Here is a 25,839-nt window from a genome sequence, read left to right on the forward strand (position 1 = left end):
TGTGAATGCACCTATGGTGAAATTTGGCGTAAATTCTTCAGAATATTAAAATAGTACGTAAAACTAGCTACACATCTTCGCAGTGGGGGGAAACGACCGAGTAAAACAAGGTTAATAAACAAACAGATGTGTAACATTTGAGCCTCGCTGGGATAGGCAAATAATGGAAATGAGTAAGTGGTTATTTCAAAACTAAAATCCCGACTGTCCCCATTCTCCGGTCTTTACTTTTCCCGGGACTCTGCGACTAGACACGCTAGCAAGTATAGTAGCGCGCGCTAGTTAGCCCGTCAGCGAAGTCACACAATATCTGCTAACTTCGTGCGCGCTGAGAAAATGGTGAGTTTTTATTATATTTAACTATTATTTATCGTTAACATGTGTTCGATATAGCTAACGCCATGCACCCCACGTAAGTAAGGCCTTTTACTATAGTTCAGATGGCTAACTTTAGTTAATACCGGTGTCGGTGTATTTGGCTAGCTAGATGGCTAACGACGTTAGCATAACTACGTTAGTTACAGTACACCATCTGCTTTAAATGTTGATTGTTTTGGCTGACGTTAGCTAGTTTAGGGAGTTTACAAATAATCAACTCGGTTGTTTGCAATCCATATGTTAGCTAACAAACTAGCCAAAATCATTACCAGTGGCAGTATATTGCCATTCATGTATTGCATTTAACGCGTTAGCTAGCTAACGTTAACTTATTGCAGCCATAACGTTAGTTAGCTAACTAACGCTATAGCGTACTTGCATCGACCCATGCCATTGTGAATTAACTAACGTTAATAAGCTAACTACTAGTTAACGTTTGTGTATTATTTTCGTTTTTAATATGGCAACCAGCGCTAGCTAACGTTGGTAATGTAATTCTACTTTACTTGGTAGATAGGGAGCTAGCTAGTTAGCATTGTAAACCAACTCAACTAGAATTGTACCAACCAAGGTAACGTTACATTGTTGTCATTCATGCCTTTTATATTCTGTCAAATTGGATTCCGAAGACCTTGCCAACAAGCAGCCTGTGATGAGGCTAAAATAGATCCTTAAGTAATAAACAACAACAATCAAAGTGTGTGCAGCATGTTTCAACAGGAATATCCCTTGTCTTTCAGGTCTTTTGCAAGGTTGCATGGCACCCCATTTTAGTGTGAGCTTGAACTAAGGACATTGACTTTCAGGCATCTATTTTTCGCTGTATGCAAAGAAGGGGGAAGCAGCGCATTAGTTTCTCTTTGGCAACGTGCATAGTGGTTTGGCAGCCCTGTTGAGGGCCCAGGGATGTACTCACGCAATTCACTATGGAGTTATGTCAGATGTGTGTTCATGTCTTTGATGAAAAAGGTAAGTAGACATTCTCATTACCTCACGCCACCTAATTCGCTTGTTTTCTGACAAGGATGCCAAGCTCTGATACTGTTTCTTCCCTCTTTGCAGCAATACGTTTCTTGAACCATGAAAACCACTTCTGTGTGGAGTAAATGCCAATTAATGATTGTCATAGACAATCCCTCTCTGTGCCCCAGTTGAGTCAATCAACCATGCTGTTTTTTCATACATTTTATGCCAGTATCTCAAGCTCATTATTTTCTCCAGTTAGTCACACAGCAAATGCCTTTGAGTATTTGTGTCCATTGTGTTTGTCTGTGACACTTTTCATCAAGCTTGATGAGTTGAGAGACCTGGCATTGTGTGAGCCTGAGGCACAGTGAAACCAAATTAGGTGTGCATGCCTTGTCTGTCTGCAGGTGTACCTGTTAAATCCTCTGGAGAACCTGAGGAGCTACATCAATAATCGTCCGCCACTGGTCATCTTTATGGTCAGCGTCAGCGCCGTGGCCATCGCCTTCCTCACCATCGGCTACTTCTTCAAAATCAAGGAGATCAAATCCCCAGAGATGACTGAGGTAGGAGGGACATGCCTCCCACTGGTACATCAATACTGATGCTGTCATAGGAACATGTACAAAACCCATGCAGCAGGAGGTTTCTTGATATCTGAAGCTGAACTATACATGGCTGTCATACATCAAAGTTATTAGCTCATTTAGCCAAACTAATTTCTTGAAGTTTGACTTGATAGTCACAATTTAACCTAACCATATTATTGGTGATTATTTAAAAATAGTCAACAGCCATAAGCTGTGCTATCCAACACCAGAGCCACAGATGGATAGATGCATGACTGTCTCCTCCCCTTCTCCAGGACTGGAACATCTTCCTTCTGCGCTTCAACGAGATTGACTTCTGCGTATCAGAGAATGAGACGCTCAAGCACAGCCTGAACGAGTCAACCACGCCCGAAAGCACGGTGACCAGCGGCCAGGCGCGCTCCAGCACCCAGGCCCCGCTGCTCCTGGAGGACCCGGGCCCAATCAATATCTCTGTGCCCATCACCCTTACCCTGGACCCCTTGAGGCCCTTCGGGGGCTACTCACGTAACATCACCCACCTCTACGCCACCGTGTTGGTGGGACAGGTTGGCCTGGCCGGTGAGTCCACTTGTGTCTTCAGTCCCTTCTTCCTCCACATGTTACAGGGTCTATGTGCATTAATCCTTTTCACACTATCGTACCGAGCTGCTTAAATGCTTTCTTTCACATTGTCATTTTCAGCACAGGTCCAGCAACTATGGTAGATGCACAGTCTAAAAAAGCCCCTCTGTGTTGAAGTTTGTTATTTGACTGTCCAAGCCAATATATTATTTATTTAGTTGTGAGTTCGATTCACCTGTAAGTGGATGCAGGAAAGCGGTGGATTTATGACTGTAAGTAGCCATCCTTTGTGTAAGCATTTGTTTTGTGTTTTTGTCACAACTTCTCAGGAGTCTGAGTGTTGTTAGCCAGTTCTTTGGTGCTTCAGTCAATCCTTTATCGATAGGTTTTGAGTTACCACTTTTCATGGGGCGCTTAAAGAGTGGCTCAGTGGGAGTGAACAGTGAAGCATTGTATAGTCAATCAGTGGCTAGTAGTCCAGATACTCCTCCCAGTCTGTCCCGTGGTAGGGCGAAGAACAAAGTGCCTTTGGCCTTTGTTGCTACAGAGTGTGTTTCAGGCCCAGACTGAATAGGTATGTATGTATCCCCCCCTTTTTTTGTTTGTTGTTGTTGCAATTTGCCACTCAACTGAGACAATAGTCCCTTGTCAACATAAGGATTATTAGAAATCAATGCCAAATTCCTTCTCCGTGCACGTCACCTGCAGGCTTTGCATGGGCATAGTAGGCCAGTCTCAAAGCTGTCTGACTGTTTAAAAATGTATGTTTGCAGTTCAGTGTTTTCTGGATCAAAAGGGACTTAGGTGGTGGGTGTGGCAGGGGACATGGTAGGAGGCGTGACATTTTAAAGGCAATCATCTTGGCGGTGTAAAGACATTTTTAATTTAAGCCAGTTTCCTGCAACTCTACAAATTTCTCCATGAAGCTGAGATAATAATTTTTAGATTTGATGCTAATTTCCTGCTATTCTACATATTCTGCCATGGAGCTGAGAGAAATGTACAGTTTTTAAAGCAGTGCTGTGTTTTGCTCAAACATAATAATAAAATCAATACTGTCAAATTCATTGTTCTTGGATTTTTCAGTTATCCCTCACTGTCTAGCTTTTATTTTGAGATTTGTTAGTTCTCAAAGATGATATTATAAAAAAATATATATGTAGAGGTCCATTATCTTTTCTACATACTTCAAATCAAACTTTATTTGTCACATGCACCGAATACAACAGGTGTAGACCTTAACGTGAAATTCTTACTTACAAAACTTTAACCAACAATGCAGTTCAAGAAAGAGTTAAGAAAATATTTACCAAATAAACAAAAAAATAAAATAAAAAATAAAAATTAACACAATAAAATAACGAGGCTATATACAGGGGGTACCGGTACCGATTCGGTGTGCGGGGGTACAGGTTAGTCAAGGTAATTTGTACATGTAGGTAGGGGTGAAGTGACTATGCATAGATAATAAACAGCGAGTAGCAGCAGTGTAAAAACAAATGGCGGGGGTCAGTGTAAAATAGTCTGAGTGGCCATTTGATTAATTGTTCAGCAGTCTTATGGCTTGGAGATAGAAGCTGTTAAGGAGCCTTTTGGTCCTAGACTTGGCGCTCCGCACTGCTTGTCTCTGACACTGCCAAGTATATAGGTCCTGGATGGTAGGAAGCTTGGCCCCAGCGATGTACTGGGGTGTATGTGCTATATTCTGTAGCGCCTTAGTCAGATGCCGAGAAGTTGCCTTACCAGGCAGTGATGCAACCGATCAGGATGCTCTCGATGGTGCAGCTTTAGAAATTTTTGAGGATCTGTGGATCCATACAAAATCTTTTCAGTCTCCTGATGGGGAAAATATGTTGTGCCCTCTTCACGACTGTCTTGGTGTGTTTGGGCTGTCGTGGAAATTCTTACACAGGGACACTCGAAGTCTATCTTAATTGAATCATTGTTTATTTGTCAGCGCGCTAGAGAGGTTCCAACTCAATTAGAGGTCGACCGATTATGATTTTTCAATGCCGATACCGATGATTGGAGGACAAAAAAAGCCGATACCGATCAATCGGCCGATTTATTTAAAAAAAATATATATATAATTTTTTTAAATATATATCATACACACACACATTTTTGTCATAATGACAATTGCAACAATACTGAATGAACAATGAACACTTATTTTAACTTAATATAATACATAAATACTAACACGCACACAGCTGTGAAGTGACAATGATACTGAAGAGTCTGCTTAGGAGACAAATACTCTCAACTGTTTGAATAAAAATAGAGTTTAAGTTACCTGTGATGAATGTTGAAAACAAAAACGGTCATTTCTATATGCAGGAAATCCTATTTTAATAATGGGCATGGTAAGAATTGACGACCAAAGTGCGAGTCATAATTCCCATGACACCTTCTAGCAAAATCTGAAAAGCGGTTCCTTCATTTATTCCATAGGATATTTTTTAGATTCACTTAAAATAAGGTCTGTGTTTCGTGTAGGCTTACACCACCTTGCCAATTTTATAACTGTGTAGATATCAATAGGACAAGGTAACTCTGATCAATATTGGCTAAATATAAGCGAAGATCATTTTTTTTGTAGAGTGGATTTATGAAAATATGTTTACAAACGTTACCTTATCCTAGTGAGATTTACACGGGTATCAAAACGTCGAGGCGGTTTAAGCCTGCACGAAACACAGACCTTATTTGAAGTAGATCAAGACATTCTCTATGGAAGACATGAACGGTAAAATAACGAAGGAACCCCTTTCAAGATCAGCCGCAAGTTATTACAGAAATTATAACGCGTCGACTTTTTCTCTCTAAACCATATACCTTTGACTAATCCGGAAACTATCACCTCGAAAACAAAACGTTTATTCCGTTCCGTATTTTATCTAACGGGTGGCATCCATGAGTCTAAATATTCCTGTTACATTGCACAACCTTCAATGTTGTCATAATTACGTAAAGTTCTGGCAAATTAGTTCGCAAAGAGCCAGGCGGCCCAAACTGTTGCATATACCCTGACTCTGCGTGCAATGAACGCAAGAGAAATGACACAATTTCACCTGGTTAATATTGCCTGCTAACCTGGATTTCTTTTAGCTAAATATGCAGGTTTAAAAATATATACTTGTGTATTGATTTTAAGAAAGGCATTGATGTTTATGATTAAGTACACATTGCAGCAATGACAGTCATTTTTTATTTTTATTTTTATATAAGATAAGTTTAATGCTAGCTAGCAACTTACCTTAGCTTACTGCATTCGCTAACAGGCAGGCTCCTCGTGGATTGCAATGTAATCAATGCAAGATTGGATCCCCCGAGCTGACAAGGTTAATAATCTGTCGTTCTGCCCCTAAACGAGGCAGAACGTTCCTAGGCCGTCATCGAAAACAAGAATGTGTTCTTAATTGACTTGCCTAGTTAAATAAAGATTAAATAAAGGTGTAAAAAAATAAATCGGCGCCCAAAAATACCTACTTCCGATTGTTATGAAAACTTGAAATCGGCCCCGATTAATCGGTCGACCTCTAAACTCAATGCACCATAGTACACATGTCAGTCAGGAGCTCTGCCTGGGCAGTCCCAGCTGTTGTCTTATATATGGCTATACGCAGACAAGTTATATTTGCATGATTTAGCATAATTAATTGATCATTACCATTTTGTTTCATTCATGTGACCGACCAATACCTCATGAGGCTTCTTCTCTCTAAGATGAGACCTTTAACTGAGTTCTTTCGTTCGTAAAAACAAGGTCTGGGCGTACTGCCAAATTGCAGCTACTGATAGTGAGGATTCGTTCAGTCAGCCACTTGCATGAACAAAGAAATTAGTTAAGAAAAACACAAAAATTAAAATGTGCAATACAAGACCATGATAGTTAGTTGGTGATGTGGACACCAAGGAACTTGAAACTCTCGACCCGCTCCGCTACAGCCTCGTCGATGTTAATGGGGGCCGGTTCGGCCTGCCTTTGCCGGTCGTCCACGATTAGCTCCTTTGTCTTGCTCACATTGAGGGAGAGGTTGTTGTCCTGGCACCACACTGCCAGGTCTCTAACCTCCCTATAGGCTGTCTTATCGTTGTCGGTAATCGGGCCTACCACTTGTGTCATCAGCAAATTTAATGATGGCGTTGGAGTTGTATTTGGCTACGCAGTCATGGCTGAGCAGGGAGTATAGAAGGGGACTAAGCACGCACCCCTGAGGGGCACCAGTGTTGCAGCTCAGCGTGGCAGACGTGTTGCGTGATATCTGATTAAGTCGTTTACACTCAGTGTTTTTCCATCCCAATAGTTTTTTTGTCCTGCCCAAGGATTTCAATGGCAGAAAAACCCCTGCAGTCAGCGTTTGTTTTCCCCCACAATACAACTTTACATGTGAATTGAATGACATATATTGATGGAGGCTAAATGGGCTGTTGCAGGACATATGTCATATTCCTTACAGTGGAGCTCTTGTCAACTGCACATTCTTTACATGTCCAGGGGCCAACTGTGATGCTGTTTTACCTGTCGGGTGTACTTCCAAGCAACGTTTCCTCAATTTTGGCACTGACCAAACTCGGTGCAACTTCCGGTGCATGTTAAATGAACACTGAGGCTGTACTAGCTTTACATTTTAAGTGGCCAAGTAGGCTACTGTGGCTATTTGATCATAATGTAGGCCTACCAGAGTGGCCTACCAAGAAAAACAATGGAGAAAAACACATCCCTGTTCTATCATTCAGCCTACGGTAGCAGCCATTCTGTGGTGTTCAATGCTTACATTCCATGAGACTAAGAAAAACAAAAACATGCAGGGCTTGCCATTAACCTGTTTATCCACTTGTCCTTCAGACAAGGAGGTGACTGAACATGTTGTGTTTGATGCAAGAAACTACTTTACAGAATCAGACAGTATGCTACCTTCTGCCTATTGGCTACTTACCTTATTCTGTCTCAAAATATAACACTGTCCCTTTTAACCTCTACTGGATCAATGTCCTCCCCCCCGCGGGACGATTGAGGTAACGTGCGCTAATGTGATTAGCATGACGTTGTAAGTAACCAGAACATTTCCCAGGACATAGACATATCTGATATGTGCAGAAAGCTTAAATTCTTGTTAATCTAACTGCACTGTCCAATTTACCGTAGCTATTACAGTGAAAGAATACCATTATATTGTTTGAGGAGAATGCACAGTTATGAACTTGAAAATGTATCAATAAACCAATTAGGCACATTTTGGCAGACTTAATAACACATTTTGAACAGTAATGCAATGGTTCATTGGATCAGTCTGACACTTTGCACATACACTGCTGCCATCTATTGGTCAACATTGAAATTGCGCCTAGAGTCCTATGTCATATAATGGTTTTTCTCTTGCATTTCAAAGATGATGAAAAGGAAACGCTTTTCTTTTTTTGCCAGATCTAATGTGTTATGTTCTCCTACATTAATTTTACATTTCCACAAACTTCAGTGTTTACTTTCAAATGGCATCAAGAATATGCATATCCTTGCTTCAAGTACTGAGCTACAGGCAGTTAGATTTGGTATGTAATTTTAGGCTATTCTCATTTTTTAAAAGGGTCCGATCCTTAAACTTCATATGGCTGCAATCCCGCTACAGGGATCGATATTAAAATTCCTCAGACATTCATGTGTCTTATATCATTTTAAAGGTAATCTTGTTGTTAATCCCACCAAAGTGTCCGATTTCAAATATGCTTTTCAGCGAAAGCACTACAAACGATTGTTAGGTCACCACAAAACCACAATAAGCACAGCCATTTTTCCAGCAAAAGATAGCTTTCACAAAAACCAGAAATAGAGATAAAATTAATCACTAACCTTTGATTTTCTTCATCAGATGACACTCATAGGACTTCATGTTACACAATACATGCATGTTTTGTTTGATTAAGTTCATATTTATATCAAAAAATCTGAGTTTACATTGGCGCGTTACATTCACTAGTTCCAAAAACATCAAGTGATTTTGCATAGCCACATCGTTTCAACAGAAATACTCATCATAAATGTAGATGATAATACAAGTTATACACATGCAATTATAGATATACCTCTCCTTAATGCAACCGCTGTGTCAGATTTCCAAGAAACTTTACGGAAAAATAAACCATGCAATAATCTGAGACGGAGCTCAGAACAATAGCCAAATTAGCCGCCATGTTGGACTCAACAGAAACCAGAAAATACATGATAAATGTTTCCTTACCTTTCATGAACTTCATCAGAATGCAGTGCTAGGAATCTCAGGTCCACAATAAATGCTTGATTTGTTCGATAATGTCCGTTATTTATGTCCAATTAGCTACTTTGGAATTGTTCATCCAAGCTACTCAATACTGCCCCTGCAGCCATAAGAAGTTAACCTCTCTTGGGTATGTGAGACGTTAGCGTCCCACCTCTTCAACAGCCAGTGAAACTGCTGGGCGCCAAATTCAAATACAGAAATACTCATTATAAAAATTCAGAAAACAAAACATTTTACATAGGTTTAAAGATTAACTTCTTGTGAATCCAACCACGGTGTCAGATTTAAAAAAATGCTTTACGGCGAAAGCATACCTTCCGATTATTTGAGAACATAGCCCACTAGACAAATCATTACAAACAGTAACCAGCCAAGTAGAACAGTTACACAAGTCAGAAATAGAGAGAAAATTAATCCCTTACCTTTGTCGATCTTCATATGGTTGCACTCAGCAGACATTCATTTACTCAATAAATGTTCCTTTTGTTCGATAAAGTCTCTTTATATCCAAAAACCTCAGTTTTGTTTGCGTTTTCTTCAGTAATCCACAGGCTCAAACGCAGTCAAAACAGGAAGACAAAAAAATCAAAATTGTATCCATAAAGTTCATAGAAACATGTCAAACGATGTTTATATTCAATCCTCAGGTTGTTTTTAGCCTAAATAATCGATAATATTTCAACCGGACAATAACGCAGTCAATTTAAAAGGTAAACAAGAAAGGCACTCTCTCGGTCTCGCGCATGAAAAAGCTCTGTGACACTTTAGGGTCCACTCATTGACTGCTCTTACTTCCTCATTTTTCAGAATTCAAGCCTGAAACAATTTCTAAAGACTGTTGACATCTAGTGGAAGGCATAGAAACTGCAATTTGAGTCCTAAGTCAATGGATACTGTAGCATTGAATAGAAAACTACAAAACCAACAAAAAAAACTACTTCCTGAATGGATTTTACTCAGGTTTTCGCCTGCCAAATCAGTTCTGTTATACTCGCAGACACTATTTTAACAGTTTTGGAAACGTTAGAGTGTTTTCTATCCAAATCTACCAGTTATATGCATATCATATCTTCTGGGCTCAAGAAGCAGGCAGTTTAATTTGGGCATGCATTTCATCTCAAAATTCCGAATGCTGCCCCCTACCCTAGAGAAGTTAAGTTAACACATAAAGATCTTTACCTGTCTTGCTTTTCAAAGATGGCTAGAAATGTGCACATGTTGTGCTTTTGTTGGAAGCAATCACTCTCCATTGTTGACTATAAATGAGCTATAACTGGGCTAATAACTCACTAACTAGCAAAGAATATGAACAAATGTGTACACATGGCTACATGCAACTCTCACTTTGATCTCAAAACAAGCACATCTACTCACGACCGCTCATGCTGTAGCCTAAACACAGTCCAGTTCAAAGTGAATGGCACAGATCCATATATGACATTGCCTATTTGCATATAGGCCTACTGCAGCTCTGATTGGTTATGGCGCACCGGTCTGTGTAGAGTACTGACTTGCCTGTCAGTGTAATAGAATCCTATTCTAATGGCACTACCTATAAGAACATCTCTTTGCATACTAAATCTTGCGTAGTTCGTTTTTGTTTCGGTATATTACATTGAAAGTGGCTAATATTGCGTTGATTCGATCACAATTCCCAAAGTTGAGCGAAACGTTGACAGTGTTAACTAAAGGGGAGAACTGTAGAAAGTTGAGTGAAGTTCAATCTTATTCTGTGTGGCAGTCCGATGGGAGCTGCACGCATCTTAGAGGGAACATTGCTTACGTGTGTGTGTGTGTGTCCTCAAAGGCAGGGATGCCCACGAGGAGATGAACATCACCTTCACACTGCCAGCGTCATGGAATTCTGATGAGTGCGTGCTGCACGGCCACTGTGAACAAGTGGTGTTTAGCACTTGTATGACCATCACTGCTGCCAGCAACGTCTTCCCTGTCACAGTGTGAGTGCCACTAAACCACTGAATTGTGATGCATCCATATACTAAATGATCTTTGTATTTCATGACTAGACCTGTATTTGATAGTCAATGTTGGACTTGCATTTAGGCAATCTTGTAATACGTATAGTGAAATATAAAAATGTATTTTTGACATTGGAATAAAACTGATGGAATCATCAGTCATTTGCTCATGACAGTGAATAACCTCACATCAGTAACACTGACAACTAAGTGCACACTGTTCGTAGAATATCAGTTGTACTACGGTACAAGGAGACTTTTGTATTAAATTCAAGTTTTATCAAACTGCGTACTAAGCATTGGTGCGAAACTTCATGGTCCAAACAGAATAGTCTTAACACAGAACAAAGATTTTTCATGACCACGTCTCCTGACCATAACAAAATAGAATGAAACAGGGCAAGGTATTCAAGTTTATTAAATGTTGCCTTCCAGGCAACCGCCTCACTGTGTCCCAGAGACCTACACCAACGCCACGTCCTGGTACAAGATCTTCACCACGGCCCGTGACTCGGACACCAAGTACACGCAAGACTACAACCCTTTCTGGTGTTACAAAGGAGCCATCGGGAAGGTGTACCACACCCTCAACCCCAAGCTGACCGTCATCGTGCCAGACGTGAGTCAGCAGCCACTGTCTGCAGCAGTGCTGTTTTATGTCCTAGTCCCTAATGGCACCGTATCCTCTAGTGCACAGCTTTTAACCAGCGCCCTATGGGTGCCATTTCAGACGCAGCCTGTGTTTGTGGATAACCTTGCTGAGGGTTTAGACTGAGAACATTTTAGAGTAAAGCTTTTTACACTACATGGCCAAAAGTGCTCGTCAAACATCTCATTCCAAAATCATGACGTTAATATGGAGTTGGTCCTTCCTTTGCTGCTATAACAGCCTCCATTCTTCTTGGAAGGCTGCGTGGACTTGCTTCTATTCAGCCACAAGCATTAGTGAGGTTGGGCACTTATGTTGGTCGATTATGCTACCTGTTCCAATGAATAGTGCCAACCATAAAGTTTGCTTGAGGAGGAATAATGGTCTGGGGCTGTTTTTTTCTTCATGGTTCGGGCTAGTCCACTTAGTTCCATTGAAGGGAAATGTTAACGCTACAGCATACAATGACATTCTAGGCGATTCTGTGCATCCAACTTTGTGGCAACAGATTGGGGAAGGCCCTTTCCTGTTTCAGCATGACAATGCACCCGTGCAAAAAGCGAGGTCCATACAGAAATGGTTTGTTGAGATCGGTGTGGAAGAACTTGACTGCCCTGCACAGAGCCCTGACCTCAACGCCATCGAACACCTTTGGGATGAGTTGGAACGCCGACTGCGAGCCAGGCCTAATCGCTCAACATCAGTGCCAGACCTCACTAATGCTCTTGTGGCTGAATGGAAGCAAGTCCCCGCGGCAATGTGGAAAGCCTTCCCAGAGGAGTGGAGGCTGTTATAGCAGCAAAGGGCGGACCAACTCCTTATTAATACCCATGATTTTGGAATTAAATGTTCAACAAGCCGGTGCCAACATACTTTTAGCCATGTAGTGTTTGTAATCAAAATGAGTCCTTTTAAGAAGATAAGTACTGTTTTTGGTATACAGCTTGGACATAGGCGCTTGTCTAGTTTAATTATGTGTAACTTCATATCGTGAGTGATTTTTATCATCCTGTGTTCTCTTCAATTCTATAATGCATTCATAATCGAAACTGTAAATCTAAATCCCCAAGTGCACATTAGCTAATATGTTCTAACTGACTAAAGATAGAGCAATATTGCAGAAGCACAATTTGCAATTAAATTACATTTGACTTTAACCAGATTTATCCTAGGGGACCAATGGCATTATTCAATTACCAACCAGTTTTCCTAAAACATTATTTATATTTGAAATGACAGGAACAATACATGGGGGGGGGGCGAACTGGCTATTAGAGAAAATAGCCCGTTTCCAAGTACAGTATGCAGTATGTTGTCCTTCATGAGGTAGTGTTTACCTGGCGCTGAGGCTATTTCTCTCTTTTTGCAGGACGACCGCTCACTCATCAACCTGCACCTAATGCACACCAGCTACTTCCTCTTTGTGATGGTCATCACCATGTTCTGTTATGCTGTCATCAAGGGCCGGCCAGGGAAAGTACGGACAACCACCAACCCTGACTTTTGCGCTGAAAAGGTAGGTGTAGGGTAAAGTTGCCCTTAGACACTGATCTTGGGTCAGTTTATAATTTTCCACCACTAATGGTTGAGGTTTGGTGGAGGCAAAGCTGATCCTAGATCTGTATCTAGAGGAAACTTCACCCGGAGTGAAAAGGTACAACAGAATGCAATACAGAGCAATAATACACAGCACAACACAGCTAGTCACCTTTTATATCGTATTAAACAGTGGGAAAAGATATTGCTGAGTCTCTGGGGTAAAACTGTCATTTTGTTAATAAAACCAATAAATGCCGTCCCTTCTACCTCCCGAGGGAGTTTTCAGCTGTTATCGTGACTGTTGTATACACTCCACCTCAGGATAAGAAAAATAACAAGCTGGCACTTAGTGAACTGTACAAGGCTATAATCAAGCAAGAACATCTACATCCAGATGCTGGATTTCTGGTTGCCAGATTTATTCTGCTTCACTAAGATAAGTGATGCCCAATTTCAATCAACACGTCTCCAACGGCCCAAGGGACGATAGTCCTAGACCACTGTTATTCTACCCGCAAGCATACAAGGCCACCCTCGTCCACCATTTGGCAAATCAGATCACGACTCTGTACTCCTGCTTCCAGAAACTCAAACATTAAGTACCTGTGACACTCTCCATTGAGAAATGGTCACCAGAATCGGAGCTTATGCTGCTTTGCTAGCGCTGATTGGAATATGTTTAACATTGACGAGCTAACCACCCCCGTCACCAGTTTCATTAGAAAATGGATCGGCGATATTGTCCCCACAGTGAGGGTTTGCTGTTTCCCCAAAGACGAGCCCTGTATTAACACTGAGGTTGGTGCTAAAGGACAGGGCTACTGCACACAGAGCTATCGTAGATAATCTTGAAGCAACCGTGGAGGACCGGAATAAGTACAAAAAGTCCCGCTATGACCTCCGCAGAGTCATCAAACAAGCAAAAGGACAGTATAGGAATAAGGTGGAATCATACTACAAAGGTTCCAACGTCCGCCGCATGTGGCAGGGGCTACAGTCCATTACGGATTACAAAGGAAGACCCAACCGTGATCTGCCCAACTATGCCTCTACCAGACGAGGTTAATGCATTTTATGCACGCTTTGACAATAACGACATCGTGCCGGGTGTGAGGGACGTCCTACCCAGAGGATTGGGTGATCTCGTTCTCCGAGAACGATGTGAGAAAGGTCTTTAATCAGGTTAACACACGCAAGGCCACGGGGCCCGACGGTATTCCAGAGCGTGTTCTCGGAGCATGCGCAGGACAGCTGGCAGGCATATTCACGGTCATTTTCAACCTCTCCTTTTCCATCTGTAATCCCCACGTTTGTCCCAGTCTGTAATCCCCAAAGAACTCTTAAGGCTTCATGCCACAATGACTACCACCCTGTAGCACTCACTTTTGCAATCATGAAGTGTTTGAGAGGCTGGTTATGGCACACATTAACTTCTACTTGGTCACCATCCCGGATCCGGGAGCATCCTCATCAGTAAAAAAGCTGAATAGCATAGCCTAGCATAGCGCCACAAGTAAATACTAGCATATAAATATCATGAAATCACAAGTCCAAGACACCAAATGAAAGATACACATCTTGTGAATCCAGCCAATATTTCAGATTAAGTGTTTTACAGCGAAAACACAATATAGCATTATATTAGCTTACCACAATAGCCAACCACACAACCGCATTCATTCACCGCAAAGGTAGCGATCGCAAAAGATATACAATTATTCACTAACCTTGACAAACTTCATCGGATGACATTCCTATAACATCATGTTACACAATACATATATGTTTTGTTCGAAAATGTGCATATTTAGCGGTACAAATCGTGGTTTTACAATGTGAATACGTAGCCAAACTGCACAAAATTATCCGGAGATATTTTGGACAGTCACCTAATCTAATCAAAGAACTCATCATAAACTTTACTAAAAAATGCATGTTGTACAGCAAATGAAAGATACACTAGTTCTTAATTCAATCGCCATGTTAGATTTTTTTTAAATAACTTTAGTACGACATACAGCTTACGTTATAGCGAGACAGCGCCTGCAATGAGGGCGGAAAATAGAACTAAACATTTTCCACAGAAATACGAAATAACATCATAAATGGTTCCTACTTTTGCTGAGCTTCCATCAGAATCTTGTACAAGGAGTCCTTTGTCCAGAATAAATCGTTGTTTGGTTTTAGAATGTCCTCTTCGCCTGTCGAATTAGCAACCTTAGCTAGCCAAGTGGCGCGAAGATGTCCATCTTCACCAAACGCAGAGAACGGAAAACGCCAAAACTCCCGATAAACGTTCAATAATCTGATAAAACTATATTGAAAAAACATACTTTACGATGATATTATCACATGTATCAAATAAAATCAAAGCCGGAGTTATTAGACGCTATACGAACGCTTTTCAGAAGCCAATGTCGATGTCCTTCCCGCGCCTTGCTAGACAAAGGAAATTGGGGTCACATCATTCCAAGAGCTCTTGTTCGACCTCAGATCAAGCTAGACACCCCATTCCACCTCCCACTGCCTGTTGACATCTAGTGAAAGGCGTATGAAGTGCATGTATATCCATAGATTTCAAGCAAATTAATAGGAAGGCCCTGGAACAGAGCCTCGATTTCAGATTTTTCACTTCCTGTCAGGAAGTTTGCTGCAAAATGAGTTCTGTTTTACTCACAGATATAATTCAAACGGTTTTAGAAACTTGAGAGTGTTTTCTATCCAATAGTAATAATAATATGCATGTTGTACGAGCAAGAATAGAGTACGAGGCAGTTTAATTTGGGCACGATTTTTTACAAAGTGAAAATAGAGCCCCCCTATTGACAAAAAGTTAACTCTGTCCCAGACACCCTAGACCCACTTCAATTTGCATACCGCCCCAACAGATCCATAGATGAAGCAATCAATTGCTCTCCACACTCCTCACCCACCTAGATAAGAGGATTACCTATGAGAATGCTGTTCATTGACTACAGCCTAGCGTTCAACACCTCCGCCACGCTGACCCATAACACAGGGGTGCCACAGGGGTGTGCTTATTCCCCTCCTATACTCTCTGTTCACCCACGACTGCGTGACCACGGACGATTTCATCACCATCAAGTTTGCTGACGACATGACGGTGGTAGGCCTGATCACTGGCGATGATGAGTCAGCTTACAGGGAGGAGGTCAGTGACCAGGCAGTGTGGTGCTAGAACAACAACCTCTCCGTCAACGTCAGTAAGACCAAGGAGCTAATGGGGGGGTGAGAATGCCCACATTGACGGGAGCTTCAAATTCCTCATATCCAAATCACTAAAGGCTTAAAATGGCGACAGCGCCTCCACCTCAGGAGGTTGAAAAAATTTGGCATGGTCCCTCATTCTCAAAGTTCTACAGCTGTACCATTGAGAGCATTTTGACTGGCTGCATCACTGCCTGGTATGGCAATAGCACCTCACTACAGAGGGTGGTGCGCTCAGCTCAGTACATCACTGGGGCACAGCTCCCTGCCATCCAAGACATCTATATCAGACGGTGTGGTAGGAAGGCCCGGATTTCGGTAGACTCCAACCACCCAAGCCATAGACTTTTCTCTCTGCTTCTGCACGGCAAGCGGTACCGGTGCATCAAGTCTGGCACCAACAGGCTCTCAGCTTCTAACCCCAAGCAATAAGACTGACAAATAGCTAGCAAAATAGCCACACATACGGAGTTATACTTATTGGCCTTTTCTTTTTACACTGACTTTATGCACACTCACAGGCCCGACACACTCAGTCAATCTGCTCACTCACACATAATATTTATATATGCACATACATACTTGTGCATGTGACATTAAAACTTGAAAATTAAACACCGATTTCCAGGTGTCTGATTACAGTATCTGACGGAGCATTCCCGACATGCCTGAGCACTACAAAAATCTGGTTGCTCCTGTTTTACAGTTGACTTGGCTCATTAGGAAACTGTTATTCAGCATAACATCCCTAGGGTCCTCATTTGTACGCTGTGACAGACTAGTCGGTTAGAGGGATGATTCTGCAGTAGCATGAATTTATTTTTTCTCTCCTCTCAGGTGGCCTTGTCAGAGGGGTAAGAAGAACTCTAGGATCGCCATCAGAACTGAAATATAACCGAGGATGAAGTAAAATAAAAAAAGACCAGTTGCCTACTGAACCCTGAAAATAATACTGGGCTGTACAGCTCTGTGAATGCATTTTTCTGCAATGTTGGATCACTCCAACCAAAGACATATAAGTGCCTGTATCTACTGTGTAAATATTTGTAGGAACTCTTGAATTCAGTACAGAAACAGTTTGCCTGAGCCCCCCCGTGCCACTGGTGACAAAATTCCAAAATGCAATATCAGCAAAGCTAGAAGTCCTAACGCAAAATTGACTGAATGGGAACTGCACTTCCACATTGTCACCAGTCTTTGTCCCATTTTCGTCACACATTTGACCCTCACATAATCCAGTCCGGGTAATACAAGTTCCTGCGTCTCTTCGTGTGTGTATGGTGAAAAGTTTTTGGTTTCCTCGTGATAACGGGCCTTTGTCACACTGAAATAAGATTTTGCTGCCTTTCTCTTCCCCTTCAGTTTCTTCATCATTCACTTATGTATTCTTGAGTGGTTTATCCTTGCTTGCATTCTGAAAGTCCTGCAATTGTGTGTGTGGGAGGCCGGCTTAACCGCCTCAGGAGTGTTTTAGGCCACAAGCCTTTTATAGCACCTGGAAGTTAAATTTTAACTGACAAGAGGCCTGGCTATGTCAAGTGGACTTCTAGAAAGATTGGTAGCAACAAAATGTCAACCTCCATCTCCTATGTTCTTCCAATAAGCTTGTTGCTTTAAATCAAGTGTTGTGATACTTCTGACATCTAAGCTTGTCATGCATAGCAGAAAGAACGCTCTTTTTCCTTGAATTTAGTGTATGCTGACGACTGGTATGCCCTTGAGTAATTGAATGTTGGAATGCACGTTAATAATTTTTTGTGTTTTATTTTAAGCACTTTTTTTTATGTGGGTTCTGGTAATGGAGAAGTGTGTAATTGTGGAATGATTTACTGTATATGACAAAGCTCTTCACTGGCAACGATTAATCCATTTAGATTCACCTCTGTTTTTAAAAATTATTTCAATTTGTTCCGTTATTGATATACTTAATGAATGTAAAAGGTACACAATCAATTTACAGCAGCGATCCAACATTACAACTATGATAACTAAATGTAAAAAAATGTATTCCAAACAATTTGGAATGTGATGTACCTTTTTGATTAGATTTTAGTTTTGTCAATGAGCCTTTACCCCAAACTTTAATTTCCAGTTTTGTTTTGACAGAACAGTATTTTCATTACATTGTTGTTTTTCTTGTTGCAATTACTTTATTTAAATTGCATATTTTTCATCTGTCAGTTTCTCAAACATGTCAGTATGATCCTAGCTTTTATTTGCAGATTATTTAATTGATCCCTTATCATTTTTAGAATTGGTTTTCGGATTTCATTTGAAATGGGTTTTAAGGGTGCTGTCATATCAACTTTGGTTTTCCTGCAGTAGCTAACCGAGTGTGGCATACAATACATGCTCCCCCCTCCATAGAACTGCATTAATTCCACTGATATCTCCTCTCTTGTTATTTCAGAAGTTCATGTTAAGGTTAAAACTAGTGCTTTCAGTCAGAGCTGAATATATTACATTGTAGTGTGTCATTTCATAAGTACATAGTAAAGACTGTGTCCTGGGTTGATGGGTGACAAACAAAGCATTGTGTTGTCAGCCCAGCAACCATTCATTGTAATGCCTATGATTTTGTCCTTTTCTTCCCTGTGAGAAATGCCTGCCCATTTGAAAGATTGCCTTAATATTACTTTGTTGTTTTTGTCCTCGAAGTAGATGGCTGTAGGTCTGTCTGTTTTGCTTTCAGTTCATGCTCATCATCCCGTCATTCAGAATTATCTCCATAGGCTTCACATCAGGCTTAGCTTGCTAAAGGTGTACCTGGGTTTTGTCACACCCTATATGTAGAATAGTTGACTATACGATCACCAACATTTTGTATTATGGTACAGGAGGTATGAATTTGGTAGACATGAATTTGACCTTACTCTCACAGCACAGGATATTAGTTATGTGTTCTCACCCGGACCTTAAATGTTACGACATCCATCCCCCAATACTGAGCATGGCAACCAGTTGACCTTGTTTTCCTTCATTTCTTATAGCAGCCATTGTGCCTTTTGCACTAACCTGCTGCACCATCCCAGTAAATAGCTCCTCTGTTTAAATGTGAATACAAGGGGTCAAAGGTAACGATGACCAAAACTTTTCTCCAGTGCAACTGTAAATTATTTGAGTTGAAATAAACTTGTCATCTGTTGAAGATATTTGTGTTCACGTTCACATTTCTTCTCTCTATCCCAACATGTTCTATGTCTCTTCACCTTAGCATCCTACCTACAGTTAACTGACCATATATGCCATCTTAAACTGCAGCTCAACAATTGGGGGACGGTATCTATGTAATAGGGTAAATAACATTCAGCTTGATTTTCAACCATTACCACATGGTCCAAACACAACATTTGGCGTGTCTGACTTTGTTTTGAGATTCACATAGATTGACATTTGCTTCAGTCATTACATATTTTGTCCTAAAAAACATTCATCACCGTTATCCTGTCTTTGAAGCCTTCTCTCACTTTTTTTTATCCATGGGCCCTCAACTCATTTGATTGTTTACTTTTTCAATGTAGGCAACCTATTGAAACTACTGAATACCATGCATTAGAAATGGCTGGTTCCATTCCAGTTTGCAACCTGCGTTTCTGTGAAGAAAGATTAATTTTGTTCCTGGCATTGAAATGGCAGTGATGGTCTATCTTATTAAACGGAAATTGACAGAAGACAGACAACCTCCTGGGCTGTTGTTCAGATCATATTGATCTCCCCCTCTTTCGTGTGGCTCAGTAATTGTATTTGTGGATGGTTTTCTCCAACTCAAAACACAAGTATGATGCCATTGCAATTCTTTCACTTGTCTTGTTGCATGATTGAAATGTTAACAACCGCTGCTCCGTTTGTATGATGATTGACAATCCCTCTGTTTCTGTACTGTTTGTAAAATAGGCATATGCTTTGCTGAATAAAATCAAAGATAGACTACTGATGAACATGTTCTACTGTCAAATTCAATTGATACTTGGTGACCATGACACGCAACCTGTCTTTTTATGACCCTGGTGAAGGACTGTGGCACATCTGGGACTTATTCAAGAGGGTGCGACGCTACAGAATGTTTAGATAACTGTATTGTGAAGGACTTACCACTAATGCAGAGAAGCGGATAATATCAGTTATATACACAATTTCTATATGCAACATTAAGGGTATTGCACCCCACTAAACAGGCCCCTGTTTTATGGATAAAATCTAACCCCACCTTGGCTACATTGTATATCATTCAAAAAGTGGTAGGTAATAAGACTTAAAATAAACTACACCAAGTTTTCTTAAGTATAGTAATCACATTTTCTACCACATTGCTTGATTTTTCTGGTATCTGGACTACAAGAGTTTGAGAAGGAAATGGGAGATTGTCCTTAATAGCAAAGCTAGGAGTTTTAAAATGGCCGAAGGGGAAAATAAATTACATGGGGCACTTTGAGCCTGGCCATCTGTATTCTATTTGTTGTCAATAATGGATTCCCTGGCTGCCAGAGGCCCTTAACCTGGAGAATATGATTCTGACCTTTCAGATGGATTTTTGGGCCAGTTCACAGATAGGTGGGGGGGGGGGTCAAGGAAACATCTAACCATATCTCTCCTTCATCAGACCAGGTGTGAAGGCTACATAAACACAGAACAAAGCCCTAGTATCCCTTTCCAGAGATGGACACTAGATATCTTTGTCTTGGTTTTGAGACCACATAAATTAGGTCTGGGTCTCGGATGGTGGCTTTCCGCTCCCTCCGTTCGCTACAATGGTGTCAGAAGTGGAATGGCGCAATGGTGGCCATCGGAGAGGCATGTACACGTGAAGGAATTACTGAAGGAAGTAAGTAATATAATAACCTTAACTCAATGGATTTTTGTGCCCTCCTCCCTGATTTTGCTACAATATTATCTATACTGTGGTCCTTACATTTGTGACAAAATTGGTTTAGGCAGCTAGGTGATCCTGATGGAATTTACAGACTTTTGATCCAACAGTAGCACTAAAACACCTGATATCTGATTAGAGAATTTATTTCAGAATTCTTTTGATGATAGCATTGAATATATTTGACATTTGCTTATCCAAATACCTACAAATGCCCAGACAAGGAATTGTTGAACATTTTGACTTTCAATTTTGTATCGCAGATGAGAATATTTTGGCCTCAGAAGATGATATGCGTTGCTGATGTAGGTTGATTCAACCCACCACGCTTTCATTCAATTGCCTTTCTTCTCTTGCCCGCATGGTAGATTACTTTTGATTTTGCTAGTTTACATAATAGACATTTTATTTTCAATTATGTTACCTAACATTTAAAATGTGTTAATTTGACTCAAATATGATATATTGGCGAGTTTATTTTTAAAAATCTTGAATAATCGTTCATGATTAATTCAGTTTGTTTATAAACATTCATGAATGGTGTAGCCTAACACTCGGAAAACGTTTGAACTTTTTAGCCCTACATGGAAAGTTATTCTATCCCAAAGGCTAAAGAAATTGTCCTCTCATTCGCACTGTTGGTATTCTTGGTATTTTATTAGGATCCCCATTAGCTGTTGTGAAAGCCGCAGTTACTCTTCCTGGGGTCCACACAGAACATGAAACATGAAATAATACAGAACATTAATAGACAAGAACAGCTCTAGGACAAAACTACATACATTTAAAAATGGCACACATAGCCTACATATCAATATATTTCTTTTTTAAACCAGGTTTGCTGTTCATTTGAGCAGTATGAGATGGGAGTACCATGCAATAATCGCTCTATATAATACTGTACACTTTCTTAAATTTGTTCTGGATTTGGGGACTATGGTGGGATAAGTGTGTGTGGCAGAGCTGACTATGCAAACAATTTGGAATTTTCAACACATTGTTTCTTACAAAAAGAAGAAGTGATTGCAGTCAGTCTCTCCTCAACTCTTAGCAAAGAGAGACTGGCATGCATAGTATTTACAGTTGAAGTCGGAAGTTGACATACACCTTGGCCAAATACACTCAGTTAAACTCAGTTTTTCACAATTCCTGTTTACATACACTCAATTAGTATTTGATAGCATTGCCTTTAAATTCTTTAACTTGGGTCAAAATGTTTCAGGTAGCCTTCCACAAGCTTCCCACAATAAGTTGGGTGAATTTTGGCTCATTCCTTCAGACAGAAATGGTGTAACTGAGTCTGTCAGTTACACCATACACACACCATACACACTGAGGCTGGCAGCAAGCTGATTGGTCTGCTGTTAAAACCAGTAAAGGCCACTTTAACACTCTTGGGTAGCGGAATGACTTTGGCTTCCCTTCAGGCCTGAGAAGAAAAATATAGATATGACAGATAGGAGTGGCCATATAGTCAGCTACCATCCTCAGTAGCCTTCCATCTAAGTTGGCAATGCCAGGAGGTTTGTCCTTACTGATCGATAACAATTATTTTTTACCTGTCCAACACTTTACAAAATTCAAACTTACAATGCTTTTATTTCATTATTTGTTTTTTTATGCATGAATATTTTTTTTATATATTTTTTATTTATTTAACCTTTATTTTTTATGCATGAATATTTTTTTAATATATTTTTTATTTATTTAACCTTTATTTAACCTTTATTTATTTGCCAGCAGCATACCACCCTGCATACCACTGCTGGCTTGCTTCTGAAGCTAAGCAGGGTTGGTCCTGGTCAGTCCCTGGATGGGAGACCAGGTGCTGCTGGAAGTGGTGTTGGAGGGCCAGTAGGAGGCACTCTTTCCTCTGGTCTAAACAAAGATCCCAATGCCCCAGGGCAGTGATTGGGGACACTGCTCTGTGTAGGGTGCTGTCTTTCGGATGGGACGTTAAACGGGTGTCCTGACTCTCTGAGGTCATTAAAGATCCCATGGCACTTATCGTAAGAGTAGGGGTGTTAACCCCGGTGTCCTGGCTAAATTCCCAATCTGGCCCTCAACCATCACGGTCACCTAATAATCCCCAGTTTACAATTGGCTCATTCACCCCCCTCCTCTCCCCTGTAACTATTCCCCAGGTCGTTGCTGCAAATGAGAACGTGTTCTCAGTCAACATACCTGGTAAAATAACGGAAAAATAAAAAACCAGGTAGGCAAGTTGAGAACAAGTTCTCATTTACAATTGCGACCTGGCCAAGATAAAGCAAAAGAGTTCGACACATACAACAACAGAGTTACACATGGAGTAAAACAAACATACAGTCAATAATATAGTAGAAAAATAAGTCTATATACAATGTGAGCAAATGAGGTGAGATAAGGGAGGTAAAGGCAAAAAAGGCCATGGTGGCGAGGTAAATACAATATAGCAAGTAAAACACTGGAATGGTAGATTTGCAGTGGAAGAATGTGCAAAGTAGAAATATAAATAATGGGGTGCAAAGGAGCTAAATAAATAAATAAATAAATACAGTAGGGGAAGAGGTAGTTGTTTGCGCTAAATTATAGATGGGCTATGTACAGGTGCAGTAATATGTGAGCTGCTCTGACAGCTGGTGCTTAAAGCTAGTGAGGGAGATAAGTGTTTCCAGTTTCAGAGATTTTTGTAGTTCGTTCCAGTCATTGGCAGCAGAGAACTGGAAAGAGAGGCGGCCAAAGGAGGAATTGGCTTTGGGGGTGACCAGAGAGATATACCTGCTGGAGCGCTTGCTACAGGTGGGTGCTGCTATGGTGACCAGCGAGCTGAGATAAGGGGAGACTTTACCCAGCAGGGTCTTGTAGATGACCTGGAGCCAGTGGGTTTGGCGACGAGTATGAAGCGAGGGCCAGCCAACGAGAGCGTACAGGTCGCAGTGGTGGGTAGTATATGGGGCTTTGGTGACAAAATGGATGGCACTGTGATAGACTGCATCCAATTTATTGAGTAGGGTATTGGAGGCATCGCCGAAGTCGGGGATTGGTAGAATGGTCAGTTTTACGAGGGTATGTTTGGCAGCATGAGTGAAGGATGCTTTGTTGCAAAATAGGAGGCAAATTCTAGATTTAACTTTGGATTGGAGATGTTTGATGTGAGTCTGGAAGGAGAGTTTACAGCCTAACCAGACACCTAGGTATTTGTAGTTGTCCACATATTCTAAGTCAGAACCGTCCAGAGTAGTGATGCTGGACGGGCGGGCAGGTGCAGGCAGCGATCGGTTGAAGAGCATGCATTTAGTTTTACTTGTATTCAAGAGCAGTTGGAGGCCATGGAAGGAGAATTGTATGGCATTGAAGCTCGTCTGGAGGGTTGTTAACACAGTGTCCAAAGAAGGGCCAGAAGTATACAGAATGGGGTTGTCTGCGTAGAGGTGGATCAGAGAATCACCAGCAGCAAGAGCGACATCATTGATGTATACAGAGAAGAGAGTCGGCCCAAGAATTGAACCCTGTGGCACCCCACAGAGACTGCCAGAGGCCTAGACAACAGGCCCTCCGATTTGACACACTGAACTCTATCAGAGAAGTAGTTGGTGAACCAGGCGAGGCAATCATTTGAGAAACCAAGACTATTGAGTCTGCCGATGAGGATGTGGTGATTGACAGAGTCGAAAGCCTTGGCCAGGTCAATGAATACGGTTGCACAGTATTGTTTCTTATCGATGGCGGTTAAGATATCGTTTAAGACCTTGAGCGTGGCTGAGGTGCACCCATGACCAGCTCTGAAACCAGATTGCATAGCGGAGAAGGTGCGGTTGGATTCGAAATGGTCGGTAATCTGTTTGTTGACTTGGCTTTCGAAGACCTTAGAAAGGCAGGGTAGGATAGATACAGGTCTGTAGCAGTTTGGGTCAAGAGTGTCCCCCCCTTTGAAGAGAAGGGTGACTGCAAGCTGCTTTCCAATCTTTGGGAATCTCAGACGACATGAAAGAGAGGTTGAACAGGCTAGTAATATGGGTAGCAACAATTTCGGCAGATAATTTTAGAAAGAGAGAGTCCAGATTGTCTAGCCCGGCTGATTTGTAGGGGTCCAGATTTTGCAGCTCTTTCAGAACATCAGCTGACTGGATTTGGGAGAAGGAGAAATGGGGAAGGCTTGGGAGAGTTGCTGTGGGGGGTGCAGTGCTGTTGACCGGGGTAGGGTTAGCCAGGTGGAAAGCATGGCCAGCCGTAGAAAAATGCTTATTGAAATTCTCAATTATAGTGGATTTATCGGTGGTGACAGAGTGATTGTTCACTGTTCGTTGTAGGTATTTCTTGCTTAAGTTTGCCACTTTGCCAATGAAGTAATCATTCAAATAATTGACAACATCAAATGCTTTTGTGATGAATAAGCCATCTGATTTGATGAAAGATGGAGTTGAATTTGTCTTTCTGTCCATAATTTCATTTTAAAATACACCCCCAAAAAATCCCATAATTCATTATGTCATTGGTCTTGGCTTCATAATACAGTTTCTAGTCACATAATTTCTCAATTTGCAGTAAGTCAGCCAGTTAGATGTGCAGCCAGGCTTATTAGCCACGTCTCTTTCAACCGTACAGTTGTTCAATTCCTCATCAATCCATGGAGCCTTAACAGTTCTAACAGTCAGTTTCTTAACAGGTGCATGTGTATCAATAATTGGAATCATCCACATAAGAGTCACAGCAAAAACTTTTCAATGATCTCTTATACAATATTTTAGGCCCATCTTTTGGAACCTTGGTTCTCATAGATATAGCCACTATTTTATGATCACTACATCCAGTGTAA

The 25,839-nt window shown here is 41.1% G+C and overlaps 1 protein-coding gene across 2 annotated transcripts; it reads left to right on the forward strand.

The window, feature by feature from the left end:
• Window positions 1-27: 27 nt before the first annotated feature.
• Window positions 28-19,326, forward strand: tmem248 (transmembrane protein 248). 2 transcript variants are annotated; one of them, XM_023967682.2, is made up of 8 exons: window positions 28-339; window positions 1,119-1,347; window positions 1,752-1,910; window positions 2,210-2,495; window positions 10,587-10,737; window positions 11,194-11,377; window positions 12,777-12,923; window positions 17,012-19,326. In XM_023967682.2, the coding sequence occupies exons 2-8, from the start codon at window positions 1,285-1,287 to the stop codon at window positions 17,030-17,032; spliced, it is 1,011 nt and encodes a 336-aa protein (XP_023823450.1). In that variant the 5' UTR covers window positions 28-339; window positions 1,119-1,284; the 3' UTR covers window positions 17,033-19,326. The 2 variants fall into 2 exon arrangements, with proteins under 2 accessions (XP_023823450.1, XP_023823452.1); XM_023967684.2 differs by lacking the exon at window positions 1,119-1,347.
• The last annotated feature ends 6,513 nt before the right edge of the window (window positions 19,327-25,839 follow it).

The sequence above is a fragment of the Salvelinus sp. IW2-2015 genome, linkage group LG23 (genome assembly GCF_002910315.2).
Source record: "Salvelinus sp. IW2-2015 linkage group LG23, ASM291031v2, whole genome shotgun sequence".
In the NCBI taxonomy this organism is placed as follows: domain Eukaryota; kingdom Metazoa; phylum Chordata; class Actinopteri; order Salmoniformes; family Salmonidae; genus Salvelinus; species Salvelinus sp. IW2-2015.

What these genes read in the sequence shown, in the direction of transcription:
- tmem248 (XM_023967682.2), top strand. Translation starts at nt 1,285, where the DNA reads ATGTACTCACGCAATTCACTATGGAGTTATGTCAGATGTGTGTTCATG. An exon ending in TCATGTCTTTGATGAAAAAG is followed by an intron (nt 1,348 to 1,751) that starts GTAAGTAGACAT and finishes GTCTGTCTGCAG; the next exon opens with GTGTACCTGTTAAATCCTCT. An exon ending in GGGACAGGTTGGCCTGGCCG is followed by an intron (nt 2,496 to 10,586) that starts GTGAGTCCACTT and finishes GTGTCCTCAAAG; the next exon opens with GCAGGGATGCCCACGAGGAG.